The sequence below is a fragment of the Ruditapes philippinarum genome, unplaced genomic scaffold (assembly GCF_026571515.1).
Source record: "Ruditapes philippinarum isolate M1 unplaced genomic scaffold, ASM2657151v2 ctg795_1_1_1_1, whole genome shotgun sequence".
NCBI lineage: Eukaryota > Metazoa > Mollusca > Bivalvia > Venerida > Veneridae > Ruditapes > Ruditapes philippinarum.
Window position 1 is genome coordinate 280287 of NW_026857770.1, and position 22312 is coordinate 302598.

The following is a 22312-nucleotide window of genomic DNA, read 5'->3' on the forward strand; positions in this document are numbered from 1 at the left end:
GGATTTCATTTTTTTTTCAAGGATCTTATTGATTTCAAAGTTTGGATATAACAAATCGTGTACACATTGAATGCCTAAGAAATTGTTTTAGCAGAACTCTACATAAGCTAAACCCAATGTAATTTTGAAATACCTTTCGGAAGACCTGATATAATGTATTTTGTACCTGGATCTATAGATGGCATAATTTTGGTCATCGTGTTGATCAAGAAAACAAACAGATATGCCAGAACTTTATGAATCACTTAAACAGCCTCATTATAACGTAACCGAGAAACTTGTTCGAGTGTTGTCTTCAAATAACAGAAAGCTTTTGACAGCCATTTAACGAATCGTTAACATGGTACCTTGAGTTTTAACAGCAAATTTGGCATCGTCCTTAATTCAATGAGAAAATAAATTTGGTTCCTGTAGATAAACCATGGAATAAGTGAACGTGTAAAATCAAAATAAATTATTTTAATTTATGAATAGGTGTGAACATTACAAAAGTTCATGACGTTTTGCTTTTTTCGTTAGGTAACAATTGTGATAGCTATTTAACTGTAATTTTTAAATTCAGTTTAATGAAACTATGCAGTATAACGTACCATATAACATACTACAAAGTTTTGGATTAGGAATGCATTTTTTCTTGTCGTTTCTAAGAACATACGGTGGTGTTTCTGTAATTATATATATAATTATATGTCGTTATATTGTAGAGTGGACTTACATGTGCACTTGCAATAGCACCAACAACTTTTAAATCACACTCCCTTTGGTAACCAACCAGTCTTCCTTCAAATATTGCAATATTATTTGAACACTTTCTTGTAATAAGTGTGGTATCAAATAAGGAACAAGATTTTTTTACAACAAATAAACTTTTATTTTCAATATATCACAGTATCAAATATAACAAGAGCCATGTCAACATGGCCATCCCCCGCCGAATGTGTTTGCTCATTGGAAGAATATATATGTAGTAGAGCGGAATAATTCCATTTTAAGAGGTCTTTTGGTAATGAAAACTGATGGCTATAGTGATTACAGATTTGAAACCTATGTGAATACTGATGGCTGAAAATAACAAAGGGCAATTACTGAAAAATAATGCAGGGTAGGTTATCATTCTTGTGTGCTGCATCCCTCCTCAGTAAAATCTATCCACCTATGAAGTTTCAAGTTGATACCTCAAATACTTTGTGAGAAAAAAATTGAATTGAAAAATAAAGTATGAAAAAGAACAAAGGGCAATAACTCAAAAATTATAAAAGGTAGAGTTATCATTCATGTGCAGTGCACACCTCCTGAGTGAGATCTATGCACCTAGGAAGTTTCATTTTGATATCTCAAAGGCTTTTTGAGTTATGCCCTGGACAAAAATTAATTTTGAAAAATAACAAAGGGCAATAACTCAAAAATAATGCAGGGTAGAGTTATCATCCTTAAGCACTGCACTCCTCCTCAATGAGATCCATCCACCTTTGAAGTTTCAAGTTGATACCTCAAATACTTTTTGAGATAAGCTCTGGACAAAATAGCATGAAAAAAAAGGGCAATAACTCAAAAATTGTATAGGGAAGAGTTATCATTCTTGCGCACAACATTCTTCCTCAATAAGATCTATCCACCTATGACATTTCATGTTGATATCTCAAACACTTTTTGAGTTATGCTCCACTCAGGTGAAAAATTAGGTATGAAAAATAACAAAGGGCAATAACTCAAAAATTATGAAAGGTAGAGTTATCATTATTGTGCACTGCACACCTCCTGAGTGAGATCTATGCACCTATGAAGTTTCATGTTAATATCTCATAGGCTTTTGGAGTTATGCTCTGGACAAAAATCAATTTTGAAAAATAACAAAGGGCAATAACTCAAAAATCATGCAAGGTAGAGTTATCATTCTTGTGCACTGCACTCCTCCTCAATGAGGTCTATCCACCTATGAAGTTTCAAGTTGATAACTCAAATACTTTTAGAGATATGCTCCGGACAAAAATGTCGGACGGAAGGATGGACGGACGGACGGAAGGTCGGACGGACGGAGACTATTTCTATATCCTCTGCCGAAATTTTTCGGCGGGGGATAAAAAAATAAACAATAACAAAAATAGAGCATGGACATCTTAATAATAAAAAAAACTTAATAGAAAATGCATAAATTATTTCTAAATGTAAAAAAAAAAAGAGTTGGAAAGTTACAATATTCTATCACATTTTTTCTAACTGAACAATATTTCAGGATGCTGAAAGTCATAATCACCAACATCCACAGCCCTTTTTTAAGTAAACTTATAACAATATTATATAATCCTTGTTCAGCAGAAATTGCTATTTTCAGCACATTAAAGCTTTCAGAATTTAATATTACAAACGCCATTCATCTAAATTTGTGTATCATCACCTTAGTGCATTAACAGGTTAACTTCTTATATAAATTTAATAGGAGTTAACCAGTTACTGCACTAATGTGGCAATATGAGACACAGAAAATGATCAAGATAGTGACGATATCTGGTTCTAGGAAAATTGCGGATAGTATTTTGCATCGTTCAATGGTAATTATCAGCAATTAAGGACACAGCAATTATCCGTTTACCGCAATATTTTACCCTATACTATTAAAGTAGTCAAATAACTTAATAAACATGTTCCATTTTGAATGCAAAACATCTATAACACTGTTTAAGTAGGGAAAAGGGTCATATTAGTATTAAAATACTGAAAATTGAGTTAACAACAGGCAGTATAGTGTTGTCTGATTAGATAAAAAGATTCGCGTGGTGACCTAGCTTAAAACTCATGGCATAAACCTATCAATATAGTCAACAGCATCCATGCTGCTTAAGAATCCTGTTAAGTGGTTCCTTCAATTTGAATTAAATTTTGTCATAACTCATAACAAATAGCTTTAGGAAACAAATCATTTATCATACAGTTTGCTTAATAAGTAACTATTAAAAACTTTGAGAAATAAATAATTCTATATTTCAAAACTGTATCTAAGTTCATATCAACATATTTTTCTTCTTTTTTTTCTTCATCTATTAACTTGGTCAAAATTATTTAGTTTTTTTTAAGTATTTACTATTTTCAACAATATGCTCCTGTAAAATAAACAAATGATGATAACATATCTATTCCAAACACTCAAACAGGAAGAAAAGTGGCGATTAGTTTCTTATCTTTATCAAAATGCACCAGAAAATCACCATTTTATATATACATATTGAAGGGAAAAACTATGAAATCAAAGTTTCTAGTTTTTTATTACTTTTTTTTTTCAATTTGTGTAAATTTCAATTCATAAAAAAAATTGAAAAATGTATTGCATTTAATCAAAACTATTTTTATCCATAGCTTAATTAATACATTGAATACTCCCGTTGTACTCCTCAAGGAAATGCAACACCATAATAGTCATGTCCTTTTGAGTTGAAACATTTATATGAGCAAAGTAGAGCACGCACAGGAACCAGTCCATTTAAGTTTTTCAGTCTGAGGTCCTGGAATCAAAAAATAGACACAGTCTAGTCATATAAACAAGATACTGTCATTATTAGAGTGAGACTAAAAAAGGATTTGAGCACCGCACTACTGTATTCCTGTATATATACCAGGCAAGGAGCTTGATTGATTAAATGCTAAAATCTCGCCTTTTTACTCAATGGAATGAACTTTCAACGTCTAATTCATCTCTTCACACCGATATATGACAATGAACGAAAGATGTAAGAATCTGTGCAAAAAAGCGATATTTTCCTACTTTGTGATCATGATTTCTGCAAACATCTATCATCTATTAGACTATTAGGTACTGCTCCAAACCTGTAGTGAGTTAACATCTCAATTACTATACTGTTATAATGATAATATAATCATCAACATTTGATTCTTTTTAACTAGTGATTATTGGTTTGAGCCGTAATCAGTTCACAACTATTCTTCATATGACACTAGTACTGGAAGTGGACTCGAAAGTGATTAATATAAGTTGCAGGAACTTATTCGGCAATCAAGCTTAAATAAATATGTTTAAACCAAACAACAAAGAACCATCAATAATTTCAGGATAATGTTAACAAAACTTACTGATTTTGCATCGACAAACTTGACACACTCTAGCCACGTGTTGAGGAAAGACTCTCCACACACTGCACATCTACTGGCCTGTGCTAACATCTCACGTATCTGTGGATAGTGTTTTATTGCACGTCTCAAGTATGACCACCTGTTAAATTTTAAACGATTAAGCTGAATTAATATCAATATTGTTGAAACTGTCATTTCTTTGTATATAAATGTAAAAAGTACATAAGAAGTAAATATAGTACATGTTTATTCATGACAGACTTATAGAAAATATTCATTTTCAACAATTTAAAATTGGCATGTCTCAAGTACATTATCCTGTTTAAAATTTAAATGACAAGCTTAATAAAATAATATACATGTATATACATTAACACAAATAATGCTTATATTATCTTTTCCTAATACATTATATACAAAAGTACATGTATATTGACATGAAAGTGTAATAAGAAATTTCCTATTTTTAAAATATTAAGATTTATCCATTACAATTAAAATAATAAAAAGACTTTTAAACAAGTTTTACTGTCTCCTGCAATTCTTACTGAAGGTCTTTTTCAAACCATATTCGGCAAATGATTAACCATTCACCAAAAAAGAACTTTAAAAGAAATTGTGTTTTTCTTCACAAACGCCTGTGGGTGCAGGTGCATAAAAATGGGTAATTCATGATTTATGATACAAACAAAGGTGATTAAATATCTTATTTAAATGGGAAGCCCAAATGTCAAAAAAAAGGTTACAGCAAAAGCATAAAAAATTATGAGCAACAAGTCACAGGCACACGGGTTCAGCACATTTGTCTTAATAATGGTCAAAAAATTACAATAGAATAATCTCCCCTTGATCATCAAGACAAAAATATTGCCTCCTTAGTGCAATAACTGATTAATAAACTCCTATCAAATTAAGAAGGACTTAGGACATAACCCATTACTGAACTAAGGTGATGATTGGCGTCCGCGCACAAGCCCGACGCCCCTTATGGAATGAAATCAGATTTTGTAAAAGGGCAATTGCAACTTCTCGGACCTTTTTGTCAGTCATAATAGCCGATCATTCCGATTGGTATGAGGGTGTTTGATTATCAAAATGAAAGGGGTCCCCTCCAATAAACCAATTAACAGACTTAGTTCATTTTGACTACTATTTTGTATGTTCTAACGAAAATAATATATGAACTTGAAATTCTATCAATGACCAATGTTAATGATGATATCCAAAAATACTCTCTTAAATTTATAGTATAAATAAACTTATACCATATAGGGGGGTATATTTTGCATATAATAAACCTGTATATTTTGGATATTATTGTTAACATTCATATAATTTCAAGTTCCTGTGGAAAAAACATTTAATATTCTAATTTCTAGCATGCCTACAAAAGTTCATGACGAACATTTTTTTATCGTCTGATATACAATTCTGGTAAAAACCAATAAACCATTGAAAAGTTTATAAGAATATCTGGTCACCAGATGTCTACTAAGTTCATCTTCAATGCTGCATTTCTTGCTTGGACGCCCTTTGATGCTTTGCATCAATGTTTTTCTTGTATATAATATTATCAATATACATGTATCTATATGTATATATTATATATAGTAAACAGGTGCTGGAAAGTAATTTTGTTCTTGATGATCAAGGGGAGATTACTTCATGATAATGTGTCCATTATTGGCAAGACGAATGTGCTGAATGCCTGTGGTCACAGGCAAAGCACTAGATGACTGATAAATAACAAAAAAACATTAAAAAAAAAACAAAAAAACATTTTTACTATCCACCACAAAAAAATATCTTGAAAATGAATAGGTTTACAGACTTTAAACATATTTAATAAGTTTAGTCAGACTGCATGGATCAGTTGGCGTAGATGGGCTGGCATGGCTGCCAGTCACCTGGCAAATCTAAGTGAAATTAAAACACAAACTTTAATCCATTTCACTTCATATCAATCTGTTTAATCAAATACATGAACACTGTCTCCCAAGAATGTTTGCTTAGTAATATAAATTATAATATAATACTACATGTACTGCTGTTTTTTTTAAATACTTCAAGACATTGCAACACAGGCAACTACTTCTGAACAAGTAATTGGGTCCATGACTATAAAGATATTTTCTAACCTCAAAGTCAGATCTCAGGTATCTGACTATTCAGAAACCAGCTAAGAATGCACATTGACCTAAATGAGAATCTCAAGTTCTGAGACTGATCTCAGAAAAATATAACGTCAAGGCCAGGGTCTAAGGTTATATAGAAACCTTATCTCCTCATTCTCGGATCTCAGATTTGTGATTGGTCAGAAACCAACTAATAATGAAAATTCTGAACTCCGAGACCAATCTCATATAAAGTTATTTGACGAGGTTACATTTATAAAGAAATTCTCATAGCTAAACTCAGTTCTCAGGCATTTGATTGATCAGAAATTGCTACAAAATTTTCACAGATCAATGAAAATCATGAAATCATGAAATTTGAGACAGAGCTCAGAAAAAGTTATGTTACCTCGAGGTCAGGTCTTGTGCAAGCTCAACAATTTGATAATTGTCAACTTTTCTTAAGATCAGAACAATTTATGCTAAAAACTAATTTCTTGCAGAGAACATTTGCCACTATACAATTTTTAGGGTTCTATTTCTATGATATAAGTATTTTAGTTTACTAAATTAAGAATTGATTCATGGCTATTTCCAATCAAAATTTCTAACATTATGAATTTATGATATAAAATGAATTGCTATATGCCATAAAAATATATAACATGTATAAGGACAGTGGTGCTAAACATAGTAGGTACAGTACCAATGCCCTTAAAACATGGAGATTTATGGGAGACAGTGTATATAAAATGGATGACACAAAAATCACAAAACATGTTACTTGGTTAAACAAACATCATTCAAAATACCTCTTGTCTGGGCGTCTTTTTGAAAGCAATAACAAGAATATAAACATATTCATAAAACTATCAAATAGTTGTCAATTAAAAAGACAGCAAAATAAAGTCTTAAGACTTAATATCAAAAAAATTATGAATCACGTTACCAGTTTTCATATCATAAGTTAGTTAATTTACAGTCATAAACAGTATTTCTAAAACAAATATTGCACAAGATTCAAGTTTAGATTTCACAAAACAGTGTACATGTATTTAACATTTTTGATAATTTTATTAGTTATTTACTGAAGTAAAACCCTTGTACTCTACAAAAGCTATAAATAAAACACTGCTATAAAGTATTATTTATCTAAAATCATTCACTGACTGTTATATATTTCATAAAAATAATGTGATATAATTATCTAATAATATAAAGATCGAAGAGAATTATATATCTATATCAACCACTGGCAGCATGGCCAAGTGGTTAATGCATCCTTTAAGTAATAACATGATTGCTAGTCGCATGGGTTCAAACCCTGTCAGAGGCAAGTTGTTATTTCCTTCAGCAAGAAACTTTACACTCATTGCTCTGGACTGGTTGGTTCCAGGAATGGAATCAAAAGTTTGTCTATAAGCTTATTCTAAGCTTCCTACACAATCAAACTAATATAAATTTTATGTAAACCAAATATTAACCTGATCATTGTTTTGTCATCTTAGTACAACTGTTTATGAATAAAAAGTACTATATAATATGTAATATTGTTTGGATACACTTTGTGTTCTTATACTGCATTGTAAGCAATTATCCTCATGTCATCAAAATAGTATATGTATATGTGAATATATGCAATGGATTCTAACATAAATGCGGTATATATAATCTTTTAGAGGCATCTAAATTTCATGAATATAAAAATCATCTAAGTTCTGCATAGTTACATATTGATATTTTCTTTGCAGTAAATTTTAAATAAAATAATCATTTACAGCTTCTTTCACTATGACATTTTGTATGTAGACCCATGCTGAAAGACAAAGCCCTATATCCCTGATTTTTGGAAACAAGATCTAAATTGAAGACAGATTTTTTAAAATACTATTTTTCAAAGTTAATATTAAAATGATTATGCTATTTTCTTACTGATGCAAAATCATCAGATGTATATCAATAAATCACAAGTTTATCTGATAAAAATAAAACTAGATCCTTTCACACTTAGACTAAAAGGGTCAAATTATAAACCTAAAGAAAAAAAAGAAGAAAAAAGAGAAAGAATCAAACTGACCACGACATATTAAAAAATACATTTTAAAGTAATTTCAATATATTTATGATTAAAGTTACCTTGGCAACCTACGTACATGTACTGATATCAAAGCTAATGCTATCTACTTACGGAAGATTTTTTGTCCTAAGAGATTACACATATCATTTCAAATCAGTTTGAAAACATCTGAAATCTTAGCTTATTTTCCATGACAAAGCATACATAAAAAATATTTCATTTACAATTTAACATCCTAAAATTCTTCCGATCAGAATTTACATAATAAAAATATTTCTTGTTTGAATTATAAGAATTGACAATTGTTGATAAAATGGGTATCTAGACCAAAATACTTTGATTTGGCAGCATTTAGAGCTTGGTTATTGACAGAAAAAGATACCACTTTAGTTATACAATGTGTCTTATATGTCATTTTATGACATTGCCACAGAATATAGGCATCACATACCATGTCTTTCTACACTAGTGACACATAAATGTCAAAGACATACCATTATCCTCTCCAGTGATGCAAATTTAAATTCATATTAAGTATAGTAGCTATGATATATAACAATCATTTATGCATAAACATCTACTTTCATTCTTATAAATGATTTTTTTTCTCTTAAAAATGTGCAGAATTCTTTAAAATCTCTAACCCTAGGAACAAATTCATTAAAAGTAATTCAGCTATGGTGCAAACTAAAACACTCTTAGTTTACTTCAGATATCAAATGAAATTATTGCTTATACTACTGTATTAATATTTACCTGTCTTTTAACTCTTTCATCACATATCTTGCACAAACTTCCTGGAAAAATAATACATAGTTTAAATTTTGAATAGTGAAAAAAGAGAAATAAAATGTATATCTGAAATGTGCTCATAATCAGTACTTGATGCTAAAGTATAAAATAGGAAAAATGCTTACCTTCAATGAGAGCACCTCCTCCTCCTGGACTGAATGTACAGGTAAGTGTTGTAATAAAGGGTTCTCCTCACAAAACATATCTTTTAACGGAATATTGTGTAACTGAAATACAAACATCATGTATAAATATCTTATTGTTGTAGAAATATCTTATTCATGTAGAAATATCTTATTCATGAAGCGATATCTAATTTTAAAACATCAAATGTTCTGAGTCCAAAAATTTACGAAGCAAGACCAGAGAAATGAAGTTGATAAAGTAGAACACCGATCATTGTTTTTTTTGTTTGTTTTTTCAAATTCAACCACTCAGATAAAGAACAATTCAAAAGTTGGTGTGGAAAAAATAAATCATAATTAGATTAATCACAAATAGACACATATATTCAGTTATATTTCCATATTTCTGTAAGTTAAAACAGGAAAAGTAGTTAAAAATTACAGGTTACCTCAGTTGGAAATATTCGCAAGTCATTGGCTGCAATATCTAATGTTCTAAGTTTGTAACATTTTCCAATACTCTGAAAATACACATAAATAATAAGTTTATACATGTATATATATATGTACATCAATTCATATATTTTTGATGATTATTGGACGGAGATCTACAGTGGTTGTGAAGATATGGTTTTGAAGTCATAATCTTGATCAGAACTTTTCATACAGGACAATAATTCACTCATAATCTATTATATAAGTAGGGGTCTTGCATAGCAACTTGCAATGATGTTGCCAAAAACCTTAGTGCAGTAACAGGTTAACTCCTATTGAATTATATAAGGGGTTAATCAGTAACCGCACTTAGGTGACAATATATGAAGTCTCAATTTTATACCCTTAATAGCTGATAGATCATGTATGCATCAACATTAACCAGGAATTCTCCATGTTCCCAAGGTGCTATTATTCACTCAAATCTATTCTGAGTGACAAATTGCCTATAAATGAGCCGCGTCATGACAAAACCAACATAGTGCGTTTGCGACCAGCATGCATCCAGACCAGCCTGCGCATCCGCGCAGTCTGATCAGGATCCATGATGTTCGCTTACCAACCCTATCACAAGTAGAACAAGAGCTGTCCGTAAGACAGCGCGCTCGACTTTTTTATTGCTTGCCAATAAAAAAAGTTTTTGCAGTAAAAGGCAATACAAGAATCTCTGTATTTTTAAAGTGAACTAGTTGTTTGATACCCTTGAATATTACAGCAATGTTTATATGACATAATTTATGGTAAAGTGAACAAGTGGATAGGAATGAATTTTTTTAGATTTTTTAAGTTTTTTAGTGCTTGCCTATAATACAAAACATTGACAGTTAAGGGCCATAATTCAAATAAAATCTTTGACAGAATTACCTTCTCCTGGACATGTTTGGGAATCATGATTGTAAACAAGTATTCCAACTTTCAAATTAATATCTCAAACAGTTCAGTCAAAAAGTGGACTGGTACTAAAAACTTAACCAAGATTCTAAGTCGATAAAAGGCCTTAATTTTTAAAACAAATCCTTGACAGAGTTACCTTCTCTTGCGTACAGATGGGGGTAATGATGTGAAATAGCATTAAAAGTTTCAAAGCAATATCTCAAAGGGTTAAGGCAATAAGTGGATTTTACCCATATTCAATGTATTTTCTAAGTCAAAAAGGGGCATAATTCTGTCAAAAACCTTGACAGAGTTATGTCCTCTTGTCTGTTGATGAAGGTCGTGATGGTAAACAAGTATGGTCAGTTTCAAAGCAATACCTCCAATGGTTTTGAAATAAAGTGAGGTGGTACAAAAAACTTAACCAAGCTCAATACACTTTCTAAGTCAAAAAAGGGCCATAATTCTGTCAAAAACCTTGACAGAGTTATGTACTCTTGTCTGTAGATGGAGGTTATGATGGTGAACAAGTATGGTAAGTTTCAAAGCCATACTTGTAATACTTCTGAAATAAAGTGGGGTGGTACGAAAAACTTAACCAAGGTGTGACGCCAACGCCGACGCCGACGCCGGGGCGAGTAGGATAGCTCCCCTTTTCATAGAAAAGTCGAGCTAAAAACTGATAGCGAACAGCATGGATCCTGATCAGACTGCGCGGATGCGCAGGCTGGTCTGGATCCATGCTGGTCACAAACGCACTATGTTGGTTTTGTCATGATGCGGCTCAAATATGCAGTGACGGCATTGCCGAGTGGAGTGAGTGGATGAAACATTGTTGGGACCAGTAATAAAATGATCGCTAGCTGCTGGGTTCAAACCCTGTTCGGTGTAAGTTTTTGTGTCCTAGAACAAGAAACTTCTTGCTCAGTACTGGCTTCTTCCAGGAACGGATTTGAAAGTATGTCTTTAAGTTTATAAATTAACTTCCTACACTATCAAACTAACATAAAATCTGTTAAATAAATTCTATTTTAAGAACTTAACACATTGCATGTACATAAAATTTTCAGCACTCTTGGTTGACTGGTAGATTCATTCTAAATGAAAGTGAAAGCTGTTAAAAACTCACTTCAGGTAATTCTCGTATTCTGTTCTTTTGTAAATGCAATTTTTCAAGGTTGATAAGAAACCCAAATTCTAGTGGAAGATTTGTTAACTGATTATTTGCAGCATGAAATTCCTCTAGTCGTGTAAGAGCACAAATTTCAACAGGTAATTCTGTGAGTTCATTGTTATCTACACTGAGGAACTGAAGATTTGATAACCTGTAAAATATACCAGTAATAAACATAGGTAACAAATAAAATTTGATGTTTTATAAAATGAATTTAAAAGTGTTGTCACATCACATAAGCGATATTTTAATTCACCACAGCCATAATATGATGTCTCAATGGTTACAAAACTATTTTTCATTCTGAATTTCATTTTTTTCTTTGCAATGCAAGTTTCAAAATTATGAAATAAAATTAAAGCAATCTCTTGAATAAATGAATATATTTAAGACAAAAGCTTAATGTCAGTTATAGGAAAAGAAACAAGAGGGCCATAATGGCACTGAGACGCTCACCAGAAACAACTGCTTTTCAGTGTTGGAAATTATCCATTGTCAATATTTTCTAATATTAAATTTGAGCATAGAATATGTTTAAACAATAATTTGAAGAAATGCTTAGCCATGAAATGGGGCATTTAAGCTTTAGCTTAAACGGGGCCAATCAAAGTAATATGAGCAAACTTGATAAAAGACTACCTAAGAATGCTAAAGACAAAGTTTGTTGATCATCCATCAATTAGTTCTGAAGAAAAAGACGTTTAAAGGTACATGTATTTCTATTTTTGGTTTAGCCGCCCCTAAAAGGGGCCAATCAAAGTAATATGAGCAAACTTGATAAAAGACTACCCAAGAATGTTACAAAGTTTGGTTATCATCCATCAATTACATGTAGTTCTGTAGAAGATGTCTAAAGGTTTTTCTATTTTTAGCTCTAGAGACCCCTAAAAGGGGCCAATCAAATTAATATGAGCAAACTTGATAAAAGACTACCCAAGAATGCTACAGACAAAGTTTGGTGATCATCTATCAATTAGTTTTGTAGTAGAAGATATTTAAAGGTTTTTCTATTTTTAGCTCTGTTGACCACTAAATGGGGCCAATTGAAATGACATTAGCAAATTCAAGAGTGACTGTCACAAGGATCCTACAGACCAAATTTGAAGTAAATCTGCCCAGTAGTTTCAGAGAAGAAGATTGTTGATGCATGAAGCCGGAGCATCCCCCTTTGATACTAATAGCTCACCCTGAACATTTGGTTCTGGTGAGCTTATAAAAAAGAAATGAGGTGTAACAAACCTGCATATCTCTGGTGGAAGAGTTTTCAAACAGTTTTTGTTTAGATTGAGGAATGTAAGACTTCTTAAACTTGCTGAAATTGTAACAAAAATGCATGTAGATAATTTTAAAAATCAAACCAATGTGAAAATTTTAGTAAAAAGGCATTATTATTTTTCTGAGCTGCCTTTTTTGAACAACTTTAATTAATAACTCATAATTATGGAAATATATATGTATGAACACATTTTTTCAAAATAACTTAGGAACATGAAGTTATAATCAGTTGACAGGCTTAACTTTTGTGGTTTGAATCTTACAAATATCAATATTTCACTACCAGTGTCTTAACTTAAGCTAAATAAAAATATATATCAAGTGAAGGACTCAAATCTACACTTTATGGTTACTTAGTATGATGCTCTGATAGCGAAAATAGGCTAATTAAATCTAATGACTTAGAACCTTTGATATAATAAGAATCTACTGGGATATCATTTTACTCACAGAGAACCTTTGGAGTCAGTGTGTGTATTACGTTGTTGAACAAATGTAGCTTTTCTAACATTGTCAGATGTTCAATAACTTCTGGTAGTTCTTCAAATGCATTGTTTCCGCAGTTCAGTATCTGCAACTGTAAGAATTTATAACGGTTAGTTTAAATATATTTATTTTAGCGTGATTGCAAAACAAGTTTTTTGCAACTTATATTATAAAATCGCTTTTGATTCCCCTTCCTAGAACTAGTACTTGTGTCATTTAATGTATAAGTAATCATGAGTGTGACTTGAGTAGTGCTCAAACCAATGATTCCTAGGTTGAGAGGCAGACACCTTAACCAGGTTAATATAGAATAATAATATATGTTCAATATAACATTTTTATGTCTAAAGGCAAAAGAGTCATGCAATTTGCATCATAGCATGTAATCATATTACATTTTTTCAAGTTGACACACAAATTGGCTCTCTTTTTGGGTTAAAAAATTGAATGATGTTTACTTTTATCAAACTTTAATGGATCATTCACCTTGTAGCTTTCATAATTTTAACCTGGAAAAGTGTTAAACAATGACTCTTCCGTGCTTATTTTCCATTGATTTATTTAGTAGATTTACAGGACTAAAATTTTTCCAAAATAGATTGGCCTGAAAAAAATGTTATATCTGATACATTTGTAGAAAACAAATTCTTTGTGAAAATAAAATCAGTTACATTTGCCTTACAGTGCAGAAAAAGTTCTAGCAGTATATGAGTCACGTACAGCTAGCCAGGACACACAGTATTATCTAGCCGTATGGCACTTTTTAAAATTATATGAAAGTCAAAAATGCACATGTTATTTTGTGTCTTTACCCTAGAATTTTAACCAAGAAACAGTGACTTGTCCTTGTATGTTTACTTCAATAAAGATGCTTCGCCATTTTGTCCCCCCAAAAAAAAAAAGGAATACAAGGAAATGAAAGCGTTGTCATCTTAATAAAAGTGTCAAAGTTATATGACGCATTATACAAAGTTCATTGTACATTGTGGTTATATTTATGATTGAATAAAAAATAGTTTAAGTTATAAAGTTGTTGTTTTTTTATGCTTATAATTTGTTGCTTTATTTGTATGAAAGATGAATTAATAAATCATTTTTTGTTATTTAAGCACATGAAATAAGTAATCATAATGACCGCAGAATCTTGTTTCATAACGGCATAATTTGAGAGGAATAAATAAATGGAACATTGAAAAAAAATAATTGTGAAAAGCAAAAACAATATGAGCAAATTATAGCAACTGTGTAATTGTATTTCTAAATAGATAAATATTGAACATTAAAGCACAAACAATAAGCCTAAATAAAAGCCTATATATATATAGGCTTAGAATGCGAATATAGAATTTTAGAATGCGTTTCACAGAACATGCAGACTTTCCTTTAAGATGGACAGTAATTGGCGCAATTATCAAAGCACAACACCAATTATTGTTAGTGCTTTTTTTCATTTTTAAAGGTGTTGAAAATTATACTTATTTAAACAAAAAAGAAATATTTAATAATTTTATGAACAATTTAAATTGATGTTTTTTAACGGCAAAAAAAACTCGCTGTTTGGGAAATAAAATCGATTTCACTTAAAGTAAACTTATAAGGCAATTCTTTTTAAAATTAATTTTAAAAGACAAAAATAAAAATCTTTTTGATTTTAATAAAATTTTTAAAAAGTCCGTAAATACGGGGACAATACAGGTGCCCCTGGTAACGTAGTGACCATGTACAGGTAAAACTTTTTGTCCTACGGGCATGTCGGCTACCCTTTTCCAAAAAAATGAGGGTAATCCCCTTTGGTTTTAAGCCCAATCCCTCCGATTCGAAAAATCATTTGTCTTATTAAAAGTTGTGCAAATTGGGAGAGAAAATTAACAAAATGCAGTTAAAATTCCCAATTAATCTATAATTTTAAGGGGAAAAAAACCGGGGAAATATTGGGCTATTCAAGAAAATTTCCCAAACACCCCCCCCCCCCCCCATCGAAGGCACTTTCACCCAAAAATACCCTCCCCACCCCCTGGACAAAGTTTATTATTGACCCCCCATCCACTTGTGCCCACGAAAAACACACCCTATGGACAAGAACTTTCCAACATGCCCCTGGATCCTAGATAGATACCTCATGGACAACCTATGGAAGGCACTTTTCAGAATAAAAGAATAAAAAACTGAATAATTTTCTTGAAGTTCACAACACACCTGATATAAATAACTTAATTCATAAGGCAATGTCTTTAATTTATTGTTTTTCACTTGCAAATGAATAATGCAATCAAGTTTTCCGATGGCCCTGGGGATCTTGTCGAGTTTTTTATTGCTTAAATTAAGAGATTTTGGCTTCGATCTCAAAGCGGGGACAAGTAGCGTGTCCGCCATTTTGCGTTGCTACCTTTAGAATGTAAAGCTATCATTTTTTGCGAATTTAATTATTGTAGTACAATTATGATAAGTTTCGTCACTTATTTTTTAAATAACTTTATTTCCTGATAAAAATATACCTTATATGAAATACATCTCAAAAATGGTTGTATTTCGATAAATCAAAATTTTCTTTGGATCGAAAATTTTGAGTACGAAGAAATTGATCCATTGAGAGGGGAAACAACTCTAAAAGACTTGTTTTACAAACTTAACGTTTGTAAACGTAGAAAAGATAGTTATTTACTGACAATTAAAGCAGGTGCATATCTTTTTAGTCGACAGGTCTTACAGAAGAATGATATTTTTATGATTATAGACTGTTTCACTGTTTCAAAACATGTCACCAAATACACACTGATATATTTTTTTAGGAAATAATGATGAATGACAAAGTCCCTATATTCACTATTGACTAGTCTTCTTTGTAGAAACAAAACCATTGACATTGTAGACAAACCTAAGAAATCTTTCCTGCAATTTTCCCATCTTTCTTGTGCTGTTTATTTAGCAGAAGTGCCTACTGCCATGATATATACATTAAACACTTTAAGTGTCGGTAATTTTTTATCCAGAGCATAATTTAGACCTAGTCGCACCTGCCTGATTATGGGAACGGTCTATAAGTATATCTATACATGATACTGCTTAACAATCAATTCTGCAAATGTCTGGCAGGCGCGTTGTGAGGGAACTGTTAATAAAAGACATTATTTATATGCAAATTTATACAGATAAAAGAATAAAAGTTCTACAAGACTATAAATTTAAAAGACATATTGTGTAATTTAGAATTTACAGAACGGGTCAAGCCTCTCAGTAAAGTGTGTATATCAGACGTTATGGGCTTCTTAAAGTTTATGTCGGTCAAGCCCGACAAAGTTGTTAAGCCCAGAAGCTAAAATATCTCAGAGCAACATCATATTTATAGGACTTTCAGAGCAGAACTCTTAACAAAACCATATATCGATAGAATTCTACAACTTGATATTTGTGGCTTGCAAAACTTTACATAAGCCGCAGCGCATTTTCATTTATTTTTTCATCTGATGAAGCATTCAATGTCATAGTATATAAATGGGTATGCTGAAGACCTTAAGCTTACAACTTACAAGTGATAGTATGTCAAATAAGTGTATTGAAAAAAAAATACTGACTGAATAGAGAATGGTGCACAGACCATGATCAGACGGGATGGATGTGCCAGCTGATCATGGTCTGCACTGGTTGCATAGGTCAATTTAGTTGCTGCTAGCAGGCATACGGTTAATATTTATTTATTGAACATTGTTGAATGATATTGTTAATTTTATATTCAGGCTGTTAACAGAATGACTTCATACATGGATCCAGATAATGATCCATCACTTCATCGTTTAGAGGGATCATCAGGGAACCAGGCTGGAGGGCTTGTTATCATGAAAAAGAACCCTGCATCCCAGACTGACAAACACTCTTTCAAAAAGCCATCTCTGCTTGGTCTAGACAAACTTGCTGCAGCAAAAAGACAGTCGGAGGAGGAAACAGAAAATGTTAAAAAGAAGTCAAAGGTGACATCCTACAGGGATGATTATGATGATGACAGCAGTGATTCTGATGATGAAGTTGAAAATGAATCTAGAAAATCTGATAAGGATAGAAAGAAGGAAAGGTACATGTAACTAGAAACTGCATTTATGTAAATTTTGAACAATATAATGATATTTATGTAGAGACAAGGCAATGTAATATAAGATTAATTGAGAAACAAACATGTAACTAAGGGTTTTAGTTTATTTATATTTAATTACATTATATTTACTTGCACATGTCATCAGGGCATGTAAGATTAAGTTTTGAAAGATTTGCTGAGCTTCAAAAGTAAAGATGTTGTAGTCTGGATTCGAGAGTGTTTCAATAAGCTTATAGCTTCCAACACAATCAACCTTAAACTAAATGTAGTCTGAACTAAGGATTAATGATGTTCTGTCTCCATGTTTGTGCTTGTAGTCTAACAAAAATGTTTGGCATCTTAACTAGCTGTTGAGACAAAAAGTTGGCTTGTAAGTGTACTAATAGATACTTCAACAGAAATGGACCTCAGTTATTGATCAGATTCGAGATACTTGTTGTGAATAAATTAGATACTTATTATTGTAAAACCCAGACTAAATTTGAGACCAATAAGAATTATGTCATATTCAGTTTTTACCCTTGTATTAAGAATTAGCTGAGCAAATTGAAAAATAATTGCATGTTGAATGAATCAACATTACTACTTAAAATATATATTTTACTGTAAAAACAAGTTTAAAGAGATTATTTACGTTACTTCAGACACTACCGACAATCCAGAATTGATACACCATCTCATCCTGGAGGTGTAAGTAATGCGGTATTAGACCGACGTCAAGACCGGCATGACAGAGATAAAGACAAGGGAGTGTATGCTTCATCTAAACATCATGACAGGGATAGAAAGAAGGACAGAAAGGATAGAGAAAGAGACAGGCGACATGATAGAGATAGGGATAGAGATAGACGGAAGAACAGAGATAGAGGTAAAAATGATAATAATAATAATAATAAAAAAGTTGAAATATAGAAAAACATTGAAGAAAGTTGCTTCCGTTTGAGATGATGCAAGTTGATGATTCCTGCTTACATGCGGTAATTGATAAAGCAATTGATTCTCGTTTCCTATTGGGGAATGATAAAAGTCAGGCAAAGTTGCCTGCATTGGGTAAAAGGTTAATATGTTTTTTTCCCCTCATGTTGCCTGATAGTCTTTTTCCACTTTTTCTTGTCTATTCATTAAAAGAGTGACCTGAGTTTAGATATATTTATTTAAGTTTAATTGGGATGAAAGTTTGAAGTTATAAATCTCAAGTCTTGCTTTCTGGAAATATAAATATTTACAGTTGTGGGGAAACACAGCCATGAACCCAGTAGTTGACACTTTAACCATTTCACTATCTGTTGAAAATTCTGGTAAAAAATGACTATAACAAGTTTGTAAATATAGTCCAAACAGATGCCATAAAAATCAAACTGTTTCAATTGAAATGTTTTGGCTGTTTTTTGTTTCTTAAAGAAAGGAAATAACAGGTTACAGTCAGACACACAAAAAGAGAAATATTAAAAGTTATGTATAGCATAGTATTTCAACATTTATAACTTTTTCAAATTCTACGAAATACCACAAAATATTTCCAAGTTTATATGAAGGATCTGTAGTGGTGTTGGTAGTTTACCCTCAGGATCACGACAGGATGCCACAATGAATTTATCATAGCACAGTTCAGCCACCACATTGTGAAGGACCTTTTTTTAAAAATCAGCCGGAAAAGGCCTTGATCTGTAGAGAGGGATGATGGCTTGTAGTAAACAAACATGATACACAGATGACAAGCTGGTTCATACACTGTTCATACATGTCAATTTACCTGTAATTTTCATTGAAATGATAAAGGCTTTAAAGATTGTGATTCTGAAACAAGATAAATGGATACACTTGTACAAGTATATCAAAAACTTTGAGTATTTGCTGTATGCCTAATTTTGTTTCATATGCATCTTTTATTGTTCTAATAGTAAATTCAATGTATCATTTGTTTAAATGATACTTTAGTGACACGGATATTTAACTAACATATGGAATGATTGTATTTTAAAGATGGGGATCACCGTAGTGAGAGAGGTTCTGAGCGCAGGGATAGGAACTCTGATCGGCGAGATCGACATTCTGAAAGAAGTTCTCGCAGCTCTAGAGACTGGAATGATACTCCACGCAGGAGAAATGAGCCTGCAACTCCTAATATAAGGCCAAAAGGTTTGTTACAATGATATTATATCAATATATTGAAATAACAGTCAAACTAAAAAGACAACCTGTTAACATTAATGCAAATATCTATAGATTTAATTTTCTAACCAAATATTAGGTACAAAGAAAAACGATACAAGTGGAACAAACATTCAACATAGGAAAAGTTTTAAGGTTTATTTAATGATAACCTACATTTCGCCTCTCACAAGTCTTCATCATAAATTTATTCAAGATATTAAATGGAAATGACCAGGTAGTTTTGTCTTTCAATAATTAGACACGCCATCTAGATCTGCATGGGACGATGATGAGGATTTTACACCTCCAAAACGATCAAGTTGGGATATGTTGACACCTAGTGGATACGATGACCGGGAGAGTGACCTTGATACCCCCTCTGATTATAGAAGATCTAAGAGGTAAGAGTAGCATTTAAATAGGGCATCCTTGACCGAGTGGTTTAAAATGTTGGCGTCAAACTTCTTGGCCCTCACCACTGTGGCTTTGAATCCTGTCAGGGACTTTAGATTCTTCATGTAAAGAAGCTATCCAATTAGCATGTGGAATGTAGATGGTATAAAATTGAACTTTTTGATACAAATGAGTGCAAACTTTGGTTAAGTGTGTAAAAATTGAATGGTGATTAGGGGAGATAACCAAGTTTTTATTAATTAAAACATGAAAATTTTTATTGCCTAAATTTTTAAAAAACCAGCGTATTTGGAAAGTTGTTTTAGTTTAACAATACAAAGTTAGTATTTGAATGGAAAATGAAGGCATAAACATGGATAAAAATATTCTTGAATCTATTCTTAATTCTATTTTAATAAATTTTTTCATGTTTTAATTTTAGTCAAGGATTTTTGTGTCGCCTCTAACGGAGTAGTGGCGACATATAGGATCACTTCTCATCGTCTGTCGTCCGTCTGTCTGTCTGTCCCGTCCCGTCACAAAACCTGTCTGGACTACTGCTCATAAACTACTGGTGTATTTCATCCAAAACTTACAGGAATGATCAGTACCAAAAGTGCAGTTGTGCATATTGTCAGCATTTTCCGGTTCAATGATTTTTGTCAGAGTTATGGCCCTTTAATAATTTTTGATTTTAAAGTTTGTCTGGACTACTTCTCTTATACCACTAATGCAATTTCAATTAAACTTCACAGGATTGATCTGTAGCTCAAGTCCTTGCACATATTGCACAGGTTTTCCGGTTGAATGATTTTTGGCCGAGTTATGGCTCTTTGACAAAAAGGTGTTTTTTTTCAGTGTGTTGCCAGATACACAAAAGCTTGTCCGGACTACTCCTCATAAACCACTTGTGCAATTTTATCCAAACTTTACAGGAATGATCAGTACCAAGTCTAGTTGTGCATATTGTCAGCATTTTCCGGTTTAATGATTTTTGTCAGAGTTATGGCCCTTTAATAATTTTTAATTTTAAAGTTTGTCCGGACTACTTCTCTTGTACCACTAATGCAATTTCAATGAAACTTTACAGGATTGATCTGTAGCTCAAGTCCTTGCGCATATTGCAAGGTTTTTTTGGTTGAATGATTTTTGGCCGAGTTATGGCCCTTTGATAAAAAGGTGTTTTTTTCTTTGTGTTGCCAGATACACAAAAGCTTGTCCGGACTACTCCTCATAAACTACTGGTGCAATTTTATCCAAACTTTACAGGAATGATCAGTACCAAGGGTAGTTGTGCACTGTTCGTCTGTCTGTCTGTTTGTCACAAAATTTGTCCCAACATGAAATTGGCCATCATGAGGCAGCACATGTGATCACTGATGGCTCTTGTTTATACTTGTAGTTCAAGATCAAGGAATTACAGTAAAGAAACACCTTTACCTACCCCGACATACAAATACAATGAATGGATGGATGATAGAAAGAAAATAAAATACACACCTAAAGATTCCAGCAGACAAGGTTTGAGTTTAACTCTTCTTATTATGAATTAAGGTAAGGAATTAGCATGTAAAGCTATAACAGGTAGAACATTGAATTAGTTATCAAGGGGTCTTAGGTTCTGTCTTCAGATGAGACGTCATTTTTGCATGACAATTAATCATAGACATTTGAGCCGCGTCACGACAAAACCAACATAATGGGTTTGCGACCAGCATGGATCCAGACCAGCCTGCGCATCCGCGCAGTCTGATCAGGATCCATGCTGTTCGCTTATAAACCCTATTACAAGTACCGAAACTGATAGCAAACAGCATGGATCCTGATCAGACTGCGCAGATGCGCAGGCTGGTCTGGATCCATGCTGGTCGCAAAGCCATTATGTTGGTTTTGTCGTGACACGGCTCATTTAAAGTCTTATGGTCTCATTCAAAAATCATGTGGAATAAGTGGTCAGTCACTCATTAAGAAATTGGTCATTACATGTACTGTTTTGTTATCCAGGAAAATACTGAGATGTGATGAAAAAAAATGTTAAGATGGTCTAAAAAACCGGAATAACAAACAAACAGATTAGATATTTCTACTAATGTCTCAACCATCATCATTTATTGACCACATATTCCTTTTGCTCTTGCTATAATTTAAAAAGTTTTCACATTGAACTTATAATGCTTATGAACC

General features: G+C 32.3%; 2 protein-coding genes across 3 annotated transcripts in view; one reads left to right on the forward strand and one right to left on the reverse strand.

The window, feature by feature from the left end:
- Positions 1-847: 847 nt before the first annotated feature.
- LOC132750925 (leucine-rich repeat-containing protein 69-like) lies at positions 848-15882 on the reverse strand. 2 transcript variants are annotated; one of them, XM_060741000.1, is made up of 10 exons: positions 15691-15882; positions 13459-13585; positions 12973-13045; positions 11689-11884; positions 9641-9712; positions 9192-9293; positions 9031-9071; positions 7010-7024; positions 4084-4222; positions 848-3497 (listed from the first exon to the last, which is right to left on the reverse strand). In XM_060741000.1, exons 1-10 carry the CDS (start codon positions 15865-15867, stop codon positions 3387-3389), a joined length of 1053 nt encoding a protein of 350 aa, XP_060596983.1. In that variant the 5' UTR covers positions 15868-15882; the 3' UTR covers positions 848-3386. The 2 variants fall into 2 exon arrangements, with proteins under 2 accessions (XP_060596983.1, XP_060596984.1); XM_060741001.1 differs by lacking the exon at positions 7010-7024.
- A 152-nt stretch (positions 15883-16034) lies between these two features.
- The window catches only part of LOC132750924 (pre-mRNA-splicing factor ATP-dependent RNA helicase PRP16-like), an 85770-nt gene continuing 79492 nt past the window's right edge, over positions 16035-22312 (forward strand). The window contains exons 1-6 of the mRNA XM_060740999.1: positions 16035-16171; positions 17229-17560; positions 18226-18449; positions 19565-19720; positions 19995-20136; positions 21531-21649. Coding sequence (XP_060596982.1) covers positions 17241-17560; positions 18226-18449; positions 19565-19720; positions 19995-20136; positions 21531-21649 — 961 coding nt within the window. The 5' untranslated portion in view covers positions 16035-16171; positions 17229-17240. The remainder of the gene's footprint in view (positions 16172-17228; positions 17561-18225; positions 18450-19564; positions 19721-19994; positions 20137-21530; positions 21650-22312) is intronic.